This window comes from Paralichthys olivaceus, chromosome 16 (genome assembly GCF_024713975.1).
Source record: "Paralichthys olivaceus isolate ysfri-2021 chromosome 16, ASM2471397v2, whole genome shotgun sequence".
Classification (NCBI taxonomy): Eukaryota; Metazoa; Chordata; class Actinopteri; order Pleuronectiformes; family Paralichthyidae; genus Paralichthys; species Paralichthys olivaceus.
The window spans coordinates 19,616,793-19,630,690 of record NC_091108.1 but is presented as its reverse complement, the minus strand read 5'-3'; the positions used below and the strand labels follow the sequence as shown (position 1 = coordinate 19,630,690).

General features: G+C 39.0%; 1 protein-coding gene across 12 annotated transcripts in view; it reads left to right on the top strand.

Annotated features, from left to right (window-relative positions):
* The window catches only part of astn1 (astrotactin 1), a 389,228-nt gene that overhangs the window by 171,817 nt on the left and 203,513 nt on the right, over positions 1-13,898 (top strand). For all 12 annotated transcript variants that reach the window (XM_069511745.1, XM_069511741.1, XM_069511748.1 and 9 more), the window contains one exon: positions 4,244-4,410. In XM_069511745.1, coding sequence (XP_069367846.1) covers positions 4,244-4,410 — 167 coding nt within the window. The remainder of the gene's footprint in view (positions 1-4,243; positions 4,411-13,898) is intronic.

The window sequence follows — 13,898 nt, the reverse complement described above, 5'->3', positions numbered from 1 at the left end:
ATCACTAGAAACACAGCACCGCAGGTGAACCTTCAGCTGAGCATCTGTGGATGCTCGACCTGAGCCTGCTGGGAGCCAGGTTCAGACAAAATGTTTTCTCCTGAGCCATCCCTCATCTCAGAAATAAACTTCTTTTTCAGAATTAACAGGCTACACTTGGATTAAACATTTTAACCAAAGATTGTTGCAGTTAAACTATGGAACATGTCACACATTTAGTAAGGAAAACCTAAAGATGGGTGACTATTTTCGTGACTTAATGTTCTCCTCTTCAACATCTTCATGAGTTTAAAAAGTGTTATCTTTTGCAGTAAAGACCAAATTATAATTTAAAGTCAAAACACAAACTGATTATTTTACACAAGCATTTATGTTGTCAAGTCTGCGTAAGAGTGCAACTCATTGTGATAGATTCTGTTCTTACATAAGAACAAATCCCAGAAAATAAAACATATCTTCTTAAATTGGTGAATGAGGGTTAGGGTTAACTGTATGTGTGAATGTGAGTGTGAATGGTCATTTGTCTTTGTAGCTCGTCCCTGTGGTACACTGGTGACCAGTCCAGGGTGTACCCAGCCCCAATGTCAGCTGGGATTGGCTGCAGCTCCCCCCCATGACCCTCAAATGATAAGCAGTGCTGATGATGTATTTACAATTAAACAAGAGTATATACATATTGTTGTGATTGTTAAATATATAAACATAATAAACCAACTTCAGAGTCATTCTATAAAGAATCCAAACCTCTAACTCTGAAAAGTAGCAAATCTGAGTTTGTCACAATCAGGTTGGCTGGAAACTACCAAGACTCAACAATCAGTGTGAAGGGTGGTATTTTGTATTCTCATTTCCTCAAACCCTGTAGTCCAAACTAACAATCACTAACAATAGAATGCGGACACCTGTCCTGTTTCCTTTCTTTTCCCTTTTAGCTTCACTCTGTGAACTCTCCTTCCCGGTCTTCCCACCGGGTGTCCTCAGCGTGTCCCCACCTTTTCCTGTCACCTGATCACCACAACCCCCTGCACACCTGCTCCTCATTTCCTCCTCTCGTATACACACTTGCTCTCTTACCCATCTATCTGGCCAAATGATCTATGTTGCTTACTTAACCATAGCTGTCAAGCCGTTACTTCCCATTCCTGCCTGTGAGTATCCCCCTCCTGTCCATGTTGCCAACTTATATGTGAACCATGCCTGTCTTTACCAGACTCTGTTTGCTGCTTGGTTTTGTTGCCTGGGTATTGGTAACAGTCTCAAATATTGAATTTGTTATCTCACTAGTTAAAATAATTTTCTTGTACTCCTCCCTTTCTTTCTAAACTCTGCCATCAATGTACTGTAGAGCTTGAAACATCTAAAATATAAAGTTGCTAACCCCAGAGTCCCGTCTCATTCTCAATAAGTAAAGCTAAAAATATTCAGAATGTAAAGGCCTCATTTTCCTCTCATGTTTTGATTGGCTTTTGTTCATATATCCTCTGAGACATACGATAGAAGTTCAGATAACTTCCCTATGCAGCGATATCAACTATGAATATGTACATGTTAATTTGTGTGATTGGTAAAAAGTGGATAAAGAACTTCATACACATCATACTTATAAAGTAAGCATTTATTTGTTAAGTAACTCACATATAAATGTACAAATTAAACATATGTGTGGGTCACACCCACTAGAGCATTTAATTTTCTGGATCATAGGAAGGGTCTCATTATGTTATAGTGCATTCAGGGGGTGTCGAAATAATCAGAAATATGAGTTACCGACTAGGAAAATTCATGTGAACTTGGAAAGTAAAAATGTGTGTACACAAGGTGGTGAGTTGCTGACATCAATACCCATAAACCAATCGACACAATTTTACACTTGGCTCTTAATCGTAGCCAAAGTTGAAACAAATACTTCACAACTCAGAAACCTTCTGAGATGCACCGTTTGTACAGTTATTCCATGTCCTCTCTCTCCAGGCTTTGGTAGGCTTCATTAAATTGTTCAGCTCTCCAATAAGTTTAAGTTTTTAGAGCTTTTTTTTTTTTTTTATAAAGCTGCCACTGTTACTCTTTTATCTATAATGAATTTAATAGAACACACTAAACCCTACTAGAAAAAAAAAATGCGTAAAAATGTACATTGTACTTCCACAAAAGGTGTCGTATAGACTGGAAGCCATAACAAGCGTGAGACGTTTATTAGCCAAATGAGCCACCTGGACCTGCTGATGAAGAGCGTCGGACTAAATAATAAAAGCAGTTGCTGATGTGTCTGTGCTCAGAGGAGAGTAACTGACTAGTCGCTGTTCTGAAGGTAGCAGCGCCTTGTTAAAACGCACTCCATCAAAGTCCCCTTTGAAGTAATGGCTGACAGAAAACATAATGTGAATTTGAGTTGACAGGTCCCTGGGGGAAAAAAGTCTAGGGAAATATTGAACACGGCTGTAGAAGGAGGGAGCTGAGGTGGAATCAGGTCTCACACCTCGCTTGTACATCACCCATTATCTGCATTTTAATTAAGTCGTCAACCGCTCGATAAAACTTTTCTTTTATTAAGTTTATCTGTGACATCCATTGTTTGGCATTTTTCAAAACTAAAGGATTTCATTTCACTCTTCAAACATACATCTAGCGCTGTCTGAATTGTCTGGGAATCTAAATGTTAAACCGCAGTATTGCCTCATCTCCCTCAACAGAACAATAATCCTTTAAAAAAAGGTGCCTGGTGTTCTGCCATTTCATCACTGTTCTTGTCATTCTTGGCGCCACAGTAAATAATCAAGTGGGCGTGCTTTGAGATAGCTCTTTCGCTCTGTAATGTATACAAGAGAAAAGTTTAAAACCCCCTCTGTGAAACCCATGAACCGATTATGCAGTGAAACATTTACCTTCTGTGGCTGTTGAATGAGTCAACCAGGGGAAATGCACTTTTCTTCTATCGAAGCAGAGCAATACCACATTTCTTTCAAGTGATATCATAATTCTTGATGATTTTTGATACTAATCAGCCAGTTTATATTCCAAACACTGTTTTTATTGTCCTTCTATGGCTCAAGAAATTGGAATGTGGATCCACTGACAGTCGGCCCAACCCTTTTGTCCGAACTGATTTATGTCAATAAATACTGGACGTGTTGCCATGGCCTTTTGTACTGACCTTTAGTCCTCAGATGGTGAATCTTATTATACATTACCTGTTTATATAAATAACTGTTGGACAAAATCAAAATATTTATGCTGCTTTGGTGTTACTTGCACAAATTGTAGCGCACTCCTGCGATAAAATTTGTGCAAGTGACACGAGTGACGGCAACTTTGCGTCTAATTGCGTCTTTGCAATGACTTTGTATGTAATCTCATTGTATGACAAAGCACCATCATCATTCATTTATGGTTTTAAGTGAAAAATCCTTGGTAGAGATTGACTTTCTGAAACAGAATCAATTGCACTAAAATTGGCCGGCTAAGTTAGCTTAATTACCATATGGCTTATAACACTGTTGAACACATCCTTACAGAGCCACTTGCACAGTTGAAGACAGTCTTGTTGTTAATGCTGCAGCTCGTAAGATGAAATTCAGTGACATAACAGTTCAGTCTGAGAGCTTTACTCTGTGGGTTGCACATGTGTCGACTGGGTGTTCGTTTCTCAGAAAGCAGATTTGACCCGACCTTTACCACACAACACATCTATGTGTCATCTATGCAATGAGTCTTTTGATGCATTTTCTTTTGATGTAGCCAGCTTGGGTTTGATTTTAGAGGTGAAGTATTGGATGAAACTGTTTGCTGTCACAGTTCAAAGCAGCATATCAAATAATACTTGAGGTGGCGACATAGGGATTCTTTATAACTCCACTATGGGACTTGAGTCTCCTCCAAATATAGTAACGTACATGGCCCCTTTATGTGCCGGCCTCTGATTTACTAAATGTTAAGTGTTTCTAAGTGTTCGAAGCCCTCCGATGTTGTCTCGTGCTATTATTTAGGCTGATAATATGAGAATTTAATGTGAAACGGCTTGTCTCGTGCAGCTTTTACACACATTAAGCTCAGTGCTCATACAAGCCACACTAATGGGAACAGAAATCTGGCAGTTAGCATTCTGTGGCACAGATGTTATCGTGTCTGTTTACCTGCCCCATCTGGAATTCGTGTTAATGTGGCAGCTCTAAGAAAGCATCCCTGAAAAAAGCAAAAAAAAAGTGTCCTTACTAACATTATTCATCTAAAAACATTCTCTCCACAGTGCCCTCCGGGGTTGAGTCCTATGAAGGATGGGACCGGGTGCTACGACCACCACATCGGCATCGACTGCTCTGACGGTTTCAATGGCGGCTGTGAGCAGCTGTGTCTCCAGCAGCTGGCCCCTCTGGAGGATGACCCGACCCTTTACAACATCCAGATGTTCTGTGGGTAAGGAAGAGCAGATTTGCAATAATAATTCATAATTACACACATTACAGTGGTGTTGACCTGCTGTCAGTGACCAGAGTTTGATTTGATGTGGCTCTGATAAAGGTTTACAATCGGCAGACATGAGTTACTTCTTAGTGTGTACGGCTCAGTTCATTTACTTTAACTGTGACATCACCCATATATATTTTCTGTTAACTGTTGTCATTAGGACATGCTCAGTATTTTATTGTGCATTTACACAGAGCATGGTTGGATGGTTTTTCACTCTTTAATTTGTTACCCACTTGTTGGATATTGCAGTCAGTAATGTCGAAGATACCTCACTACTTTGAAATGGTGCTTTCTGCCAGTATGTGAACTAATCCTTGAAGACCTCACCATTGATTACATGAGTGGTCTTACATACAGGCTGTTGAAACTTCTCATAGACTGAGATCTACAAAACCCCAATTAATCAGCACAGTAATCGCTCATTACAGTCTCTTGCATATTGAAATGGCAACAGACCGTTCAACTGTTTGGTGGTTGAGTGAGGATGAATTGGTTTGGTCTCCAGCGTTTATTTATAAACATTTTTAAAGTAGAACTGAGGACTTTTAGAAAGTCCATCTCATTGTTAATGTTTAATTTATTCCATGAGAGTGCACATTTGTGAGAACGTCAGCCTCCTAGGTTTGAATTGAGTTTAAAATGACTTCTTTTCTTCTTTAACGCAGCAGGATGGAGACAGTTGCAGTAACTATGTTGTGCTCCCTCAGTATTGCGGACTTCTCTTTGTACCACTAATTGGGATTTTCTTTACCCGTCTGCCATATAGAGTGTATACCATCTGATGTTTGCTGTGGATGACTTTGTCATTCACATCACACTAACTCGTCGTCTGCAGATGTCCTGTCATGTCCTTTTTCAAAGAAAACATTGCCCTGCACTAAACCTGTCATGTCTCAAAATGAGCTAGTTTGACCATGAAACTTATTCTCAGTCAGAGAGCATTCACTGTCACTCATTACACACAGATCTGAAGGTTTCTTTAAGTTTGAATGATGTTAGACTTGTCTTTCTTTCATTAACATACTTTTGATTTATTGGCTGAAATAATAATAAGTAAACAAAATATGCAAGTCATTATCCATATACATATTTTAGTTTGAATACAGCAATTAACTAACAATCTAAAATCATTAAATCAGGGTAAAAACAAAACATTAACAACATTTTGATGATTCCAGTTGACCTCCTCTTCATTTTAAGAAGTAGTATCCAGTAGGACATCTGGCCACATACATTATAGTCACAAATCCACCTCTGTTTGTGAGATCCTCTACAGGGTTCATGGTAACTGTCATCCTGGGTTGTGCAGCAAACCAGTGTGCTAATGCAGCAAAGCACTGGAATGCGAAACTCTCCCAAACTCTCTTGCCCCTCGACTTCTCTCCTCTGCTGACAGAGAAGTCGATTAAGCAGGTCGTCCAGAACAGAAACTTCCCTCTTTGTTTTTTTTTACGTGACTATAAGTTCTTTTTGTTGTAATAAATCATCATTGGACAGTTCTGCACACATTGTGATGCTAGCTCGTCTGTGGTTTAATTCAGAATAATCCACAGAGATTCATGTATGTGTAGTTTGTCAGTCGTCTGTCTGCATTACTCTCTGAAATACAGTACATCCCCAGTTTTACAGTACTTTACCTTCTATCACCTGCTCTCAAAGGAACAGTGTACTAGGGCTGTCAACGAATATTCTAAATTCGAATATATATTCGAATATTTTAAAAAACGGAGATTCGATTGTGAAAATTAATATTCGACTGTGTAAAAAAACACATCAGCGGCTGCTTAGCAAGTGGGCGCACTGCATGACGGGTCAGGGACAGGCCACAGGAGTTGCACTTGCACAGCGTCACTCACTGCTGAAAGTGAGACACGACCAGGGTGTTCCGGCGGGTGGATACAAATTTGGGCTGGTTTCGGATCGGTTCGGCGGAATTTTGTAGCCGAAACACGGGCACTTCAGATCCTTCTTCCTGCGACCCTCTGTTCAGCAGGCAGCAGTCTCACTCACATACACACTCACTACAGCTCTGGCTGACGTGCCCCCTAAACTCGCAGCATACACTCCCACTACCTTCAGCTCACGTCAGCCACAGAGACCCGTTATTACCAACCGTTATTAACAAATAGTTTATTTAAATCAGTATGCGCAGAGAGAGAGAGAGAGGGGGGCGAGCGGCGGAGAAGTCTTTTTTTACGGTCTAAGTTTTACGGTTAGTTCATTTACTTATTTTGTAATGTGTAGGTATGTTTTATGTTAAAACTGAAATAAAAATACCTATACAAGTAGTTATGTCTCATTGTTTTAGTTTGTCCTCCTGTTATTGACATAATGCGCATTGTGCATGTATTCGAATGGTTAGAACCCTAACCCTTTTGGAGCAGTTTTGACAGCCCTACAGTGTACAACTGCATCTTCCTTATTACGGTTTCTCTAGGACTCTGGTAAATGTCACTGTGCTGACTGTATTCACATTCCCAAAAGTGATTATTGTCTGCCAGCACTCTGCCCCAAATCCCCCATAGTTCTATTGCATTGCCAATTACTTACAATAACATCTTGTTGCATAGTTGACACATCTTCTGCCTCTGCATCCTTAGATCACACTGTAAAACTCAAAGCAAAATACTTCAAAAAGTGTCAACATACTGCTTAATAGTGTAATATGGAGTTCGACTATAAAGAAGCCTCGGTCTTCCTCTCCTTTGCCCTAAATGCCACCAGTCTTCATCCTTAATCCATAATTCCAAATATAATCATTCTGGAGCTTGTGTTTCTCACTGAAAACTAAAAACAGGCCTTTAGCAGGAATTACAATTAGCTCTATTTAGGTAATTTCATTGCATCTATTTTGCTGGGAGTTTCTACATATGTTTCAATATGGTTACTGCAGAAATGCACCAAATTTACCATCATTCTGTTCTTAACATGCCATGTTTTGCAAGTAGTGGTGTGCAAATGTTATTAGTTCATAGAGTCTTTAGTGTCATCATTTGGTCAAACTGGAAATTCCAGTATAAAGCTAGTATCCAGAATTCCACAGTGCTCCTGCATATGCTGTACATATCTGGTGCTTCATCAGTGGTGAAATCAATCCCTCCTCATTGCTTATTGCAGATGTCCATATAATGTGGAAATTGTGTTTCTATTTATACACTGAATTCTTCACAAATGAATGCAGTTCATTTGCTTGTTTGGGGCAAAGTCCAGCACAAACGGTCCAATTTAAAGCCAGATAAACAGTGAGTTTCTCAGTGGTTAGGCTAAAGCAAACAGACGATTAGTGAGAAACACTATAGGGAGAGTTGGAGTCGGGAGGATTCAGCAGCGGTTGGTGTTCTTGGCTGGAACTGACGTGTCTGATATGTTTTTGAGGAAAGTTTTTTCAGAGGAAGTGAGCGCCTGTGGGCGACTTGCTGTATTTCTTTACATCTGGTGTCTCCTTCGTGGAGGATAATTGACAGTGAGTCACTCACTCTGCAGCGTGGGCAACAACCTGAAGATGTCCCTAAGGAGAATGAGATCATGATGTTGTCAGACCTGCGTGGTTTTTTAGTTGTTTGTTTATATATTGACCATTTAGGACTTTGTCTTATAAATTGGAGCAGTGAGTCCAAAAAGTCTGTAAAACTTGAAGTAGAAGTTTTTTTTTTCTTTGTACCTGCATATCTGAATACTTCTCCTCAGTGTTTGCATGGTAGGCCTTGACAAGTTTAAAATTTGCAGGGCAGCCCTGAATACTTGGGCAAAAGTTAAAATGCTGAGTGCACACTGAGAGTTTTAACTGCCTGTGCAAAGGTATCAGTAAAAGCTTTGTTTGCACCCTGCACAATTGAAGGTTATTTTTACTGTTAGTTTTGGCTAAGTGCAGGGCTGCTAAAAGTTCTGTGTTCACACTGTTGCTGTGTGCAGTAAAAATATTTTTTTAATATTATTTTAATATTCTGCTACAGGTATTGGCATACTGAGGACGATTTGAAATTTCACACTGTGAAAGATAATAATGCTCTCCTGGCAGACATTGGATGCATGTATGCCCTTTAGACGGGCGCATGTGAAATTACTGTGTATTAACTTGGCCCAGGTGAAGGTTATTTTCCAAGGAAATCATTTTATAAACCAACTGTCTGTATTTTCCATTAGAAGCAGATGAAATAAACCATGGAGAAGAAGCTTCTGAAAGTTATTCCATATGGGATAAATTAAAATATAGTACCTTATCCTTATTTCATGAGAATGAGAATCTATGTAAGCAGGTGGAATCAAATGTAGAAGTATCTGCAAACGAGGTTACATTTGCCTGCTTACAAATGGCTATTTACATTTTGATGATTATATACCAATAACACCCAGATCTCTTCCATACAAATTTTTACCTATACATTATTTAAAAAGAGCTCAATAGAAATACTGCAGCACTAAGGAAGGTTTTACTTCCGCCTAAATTTCTGGATTAGTCTGAATAAATCTATAATCTTAGAAGCAACCTGAAATCCTGAGAACATATTGTGAACAATAATACTGTATACTCAAGGTTTTCTAACATACATTTCTCATGGGTCACAATATATTGTGTTGATTTCTCATCCCTTTACATTTCAGTTAGTGAACACACAATAATCTCATATTCTGCATGTAAATCTGCAGAATCTGGATACGAGGGGAAATATTTTGTTATTGAAAGCCTTATGGTTTCTGTTTCTATTTAGACCAATCATGATTGGGCAGGCTTTGGTTGGCCGCAGGGGAACAGTCTGTGTGGAGAGAAAAATACGGAAATTTGACAAATGTATTCATAAAAATAAAGTATAAAAGAAACTCTTCAGATTGTAAACTCTGTGGAGAATGGAAGACAGTGTGATATCTGCTGTCTCCACCGTAAGAGTCTTAATGAAGGAAAAGTGTAATTGTTTACTTAATAAAATAAGTGTGTAAAACAGATAAAAATCAAATTATCAGCCCAAGTATTCATTAATATTCAAATCATAACTACAGCATATGTTCTGTATAGCATGGAAGAATATGTACAAATTGACCATAGATGGCACATTATCGGTGCAGACCTTTTCCATAACAGTTTAACCATTCTCACACACACACACATTCAATCCAGATTTATTTGTTTAGCGGCAAATCATAATATGCATTATCTCAAGGCACTTTACATATTAAACTAAAATCCCAACAATTGCCACAATGAGCAAAGGCTTTGGCGACTTAAGAGAGTAAAAGTGATAATTATAGATGTAAAGATGTTAATAATGGTAGCAGCACCTGTTAATATAACAATGTAAATTATATTAATAATAATAATAATAATAATACTTGTTGTTGTCATCTGGTCCTGCAGCTCTGGAGTCAGAGAGTCATACAGTGCATTTATGTGCAGCACTTTCTCTATTACACATCACAGCTGTCAGAGGCAATTTGGGGTTCTTGCCCAGTGACACTTTAGGATGTGGACTGGAGGAGACGCAGATCAAACTGCCAGCCTTCTGGTTAGTGGACGATCCGCTCCGCATCCTGAGCCACAGCCACTTTCACAACATACACTTATTATAAATGGGAGTAACTTACCATTCTCCGCAGAGCAGTCGGGCGAGTATAAGCCTCTACTGATTGATGGAGACACTTTGCCATTGGTTGTGTTTCACCTGTTACCACATGAATCTGAGACACCTACTGTATTAATACTGTATCAGGTTAAAATCACATTTGGATACAAGGTGCGTTTAATGGCAGGTGTAAATGGAGTGATAGTGTCACCCAAAGTCAATCATAGCAGAGGTGTGTCAACTTGAATAAAGAGAATACCTGCAGAGCATTTTCATCTCTGTGAAAACTGCTCGAAGGTGCTGGATTTATCGATGTGCCAAAGAGTTGTCCTTTTCTCCACGGTGGAATCCACCAAAGAGACCACACGCTGCTCTCTAATGCAACAAACCATTGTTTTTCTCCCATCCCCTTTACAATGAACATCATGTTATGAACACAAAATTTCACGTCAAGTTTGCAGAAAGGGGTAATACAAACTGCTGTTGAATCTAATTCTCAACAGCAGCGTTTTGATGTCACTTTCCATTGTGCAGATGTGGCTCACCCTCCTCTCTCCCCACTGGAGACTCACATTAGCTTTGCGACATTTGGCATCCAGGAGAGAGCTTCTATGCGTGTGAATCCTTGACAGATTATCTTTCGCTCTTTAACCCCCCCGTCTCCCATTTTACTCTCTCTTGCTTTATCTGCCTTTGATTCATTCCGGTGACTACATTATACAGCAAGATGTCAAAACATCATCAATATGAAAGAGTCTTGAGAGAACTCTGTGTTTAGATTCTAACCCCTTTTTCTGAGATGGGGGATTTTGTGCCACTTGAGTTGAATTAAATGTAGCTGATTATTCAGTACAGAGCTGTGTGATGCCTGAGCTGTGCATATTTTAGATCCAGGAAAAATGTTGTAGACAATGTCTTAAAATAACTAACTCTCATGGTTAAATCAATATTTCCACCAGTTTGCTCACAAACATATTTTATATCACCCATGTGTATCACAACGGATTGGTACTTAATGCTTAGAGTTGGGACTGAATGATACGAGGAGAAGCATTGTGTCCAGTATTCCCATTCTGTAAATTAAACTGCAATTTCTCCCTCCAATACCTGTATTTGTGGTCTACTGTTACAACCCAGCTTGTGAGGGGTAAGGGAAGCAACAAAAAACTAGATGTAGTTGGTTAAAATAAAAGTGAATTATCACGAAGGTGTAAATAATCAAGCACACATGAGATATCTGAAGGGGAACAGGGCAGCTGAATGTTGTTGAAAACAAATGAATAAATAGAACGAAAAAGGACTATAAAACCAGAGTTACAAATTGACCCTCTCTTTAAATAAAGTCTGAGTGAAACAAAACCTAATGATTCTACTAATGGCACAGAAGTGCATCCAAAACTGCACTCCTGTTACTAGTCTATACAGAAATGTATCCAAAAGCTGTGAGTGCGGAATCGGTTGCTAAAAACTAAACCTGCCCCAGTCTCCACTTAGATTCTCAAAGTGTTTTTTTTACTATTTCAAAGTTCACTACACAAAGTTTGGACAGAGGGATTGGCACATGAAGCCTGCTGGCAAGTTGCCCCGAATGACGAGCTGATCCGCTCTGAAGGGGGTTGCTGTCTTGATCTATGCTCCTGATTGGAGAACTGGACTGGATGTCGCTCCAATCGGGTCCCTAAGGCACTGCAAGGTCCCTTCAGCTGTAACGTCTACTTAGCTGAATCCTTACAATTCTGTTTTCGTTTAAAAGCTTTTATACAGAAAGGATCTCTGGACACACAAGTGTTTTGGCTACGTATCAGTTTTAATCATCGTCCTGAGAATATGAATGACATGCATGTAGGGTCATGGAGGAGGGTCATGTGATAGGAGCTTGAGGAATCAGCAATAGGCTATGCTGTGACAAGAAAGTATTAAAACAAAAGAAATTAGCCCAAGTTTATGTGATGTTGCCTCTATACTTGACATCAATCATGTGGTGTGGCACATCTAACAATGTTTTATATCGACCCAACAATATTGAATGACACTGCTGTTGGCTCTGCACTGTCGGAGCTCACGTCGTGTTAGTTTTACAGACTGCCTCAAAGACGAGCTGCTTCACAGCTTTTATATCTCCGATTACCTTCCTCAGGACTTCGAGGGTGGTGAGCATTACATTTTATGACGTGATTAAAAGTTTCACAGATTTAGAGAACTCTGTTCACCAGTTGTCTGTTATTTACCCGCAACAACTGCCAAGCTATCAAACAGATGAAGGGAACTTATAGATAGACAGAGCAGTGTTTCATTTTTTGAGTACAGAGAGAGATCAGAGTGAGAGTGAGTTTCCTTTATTTATCTCAATATCTCACTGATGTTGATGAAATGTAATAAACTACAATTGAGTTAATTTGTTGGAGCTGATGAAATCCTCGCTTGTCGGTTTGAATTATCACTTGTCACAGCCTTTTAAGACACACTTGTAATTTGCACTTAAAATTGCAGCACTTACCATTGAATATTGCATTATTTTGGGTGTTCAATTTGGATATAAAAGAAATTAAAGGAGTCTTATTATGCTCATTTCCAGCACAGCTGAAAACACTCGAGCTGCCTGTTATGCAGAGCCTCAGACAGAAAGTGGGCAAAAAGTGAGCTCCAGACTCTCCAGCCCCAGCTCCCTGAAAGCTCACTATTCTGATCGGCACATCCGGAAGCCAGGTCAAGGGGCAGCACATCCAATGTTTGTGAGCACTGCCCCATAAATTAGTTCACTTCATTTCAAACATTTATAATGTTTTTTTTTTTTTCATTTTCTGAAAAGGAGTAGGAAAAAGACACATGCTTCTTGATTTTTTTATTCTTCACAAAATCAAATGAAAATTACAAATGCAACTCCACTCTCCCCCTAGTGTCCATCCGTCCACTACATCACTGCCTTGAGATTTTCACTTGTTTCATTTCTTATCTGTCTATTCCATAAAATCATCCCCAGATTGATAAGCACATACTTTTGAGATTTGTGCAAGAATAATGTGTGTGAGTTTTTATGTGTAACAGGAAGTCTTTAAAAACACATTATTAGTGTGTTCCCAAAATCCTTACAGGGCTTTTGAATTAAGACTAATTGGCAACTACAAATAGATATTTCATTTCTCAAGGATTCACATTCAGTTACCTCATTATTTGAAACTTCGGCCACATTTAATATGGACATTCGACACCCTGATAACAAGGAAGAACATATAGGCTCCCCTAAATTATTCAGGCCTACTTGGTGTTAACATCTCTGCCCTCATTCTCTCAGCACATGAACAAAAGTGATGCAATGCACATGCAGCTCAGCCAATGGTTTTACACAGTACCACTGTTCGATCGATGGCCGTAACTTACCAAGATATGATGCAATAAACCACCAATGGAAGGGAAAATGCTGTAAACGTGCAAACAATACAGGCTTGGCAAATGTTTTATGAAAAACATAAAAATGCATTCAACACTTTTGTTACAGCTTAGAATTGTTAATGCTTGATTATAAGAAACAGGGCATGCTTTTAAAATGAGAATTTGAAGAAACAGATATTCAAAATGGGTTTTACTCTGGAATCACTATTAATCAGAAGTCAGCATGGAGTATTACAACAAAAAAAACATGCCCATGATTCATATAACACATTTTAATTTTTAGTTATACACTTCCCAATATATATTTATTTCACTTTGTGAAAGAGGAGTGTTCAGATCAGGGAAGGTGTCCTATTGTTCATTTAATCTGCTATGTAATCCCCCATAATCATTTTCTACTCACCAAGAGAGAACAGTTCCCTGTCATACAGTTGATTGTTTAAATGAGAGTGTAACATTTTTTCTCTTAATTTGCAGTTTGACAAGTCC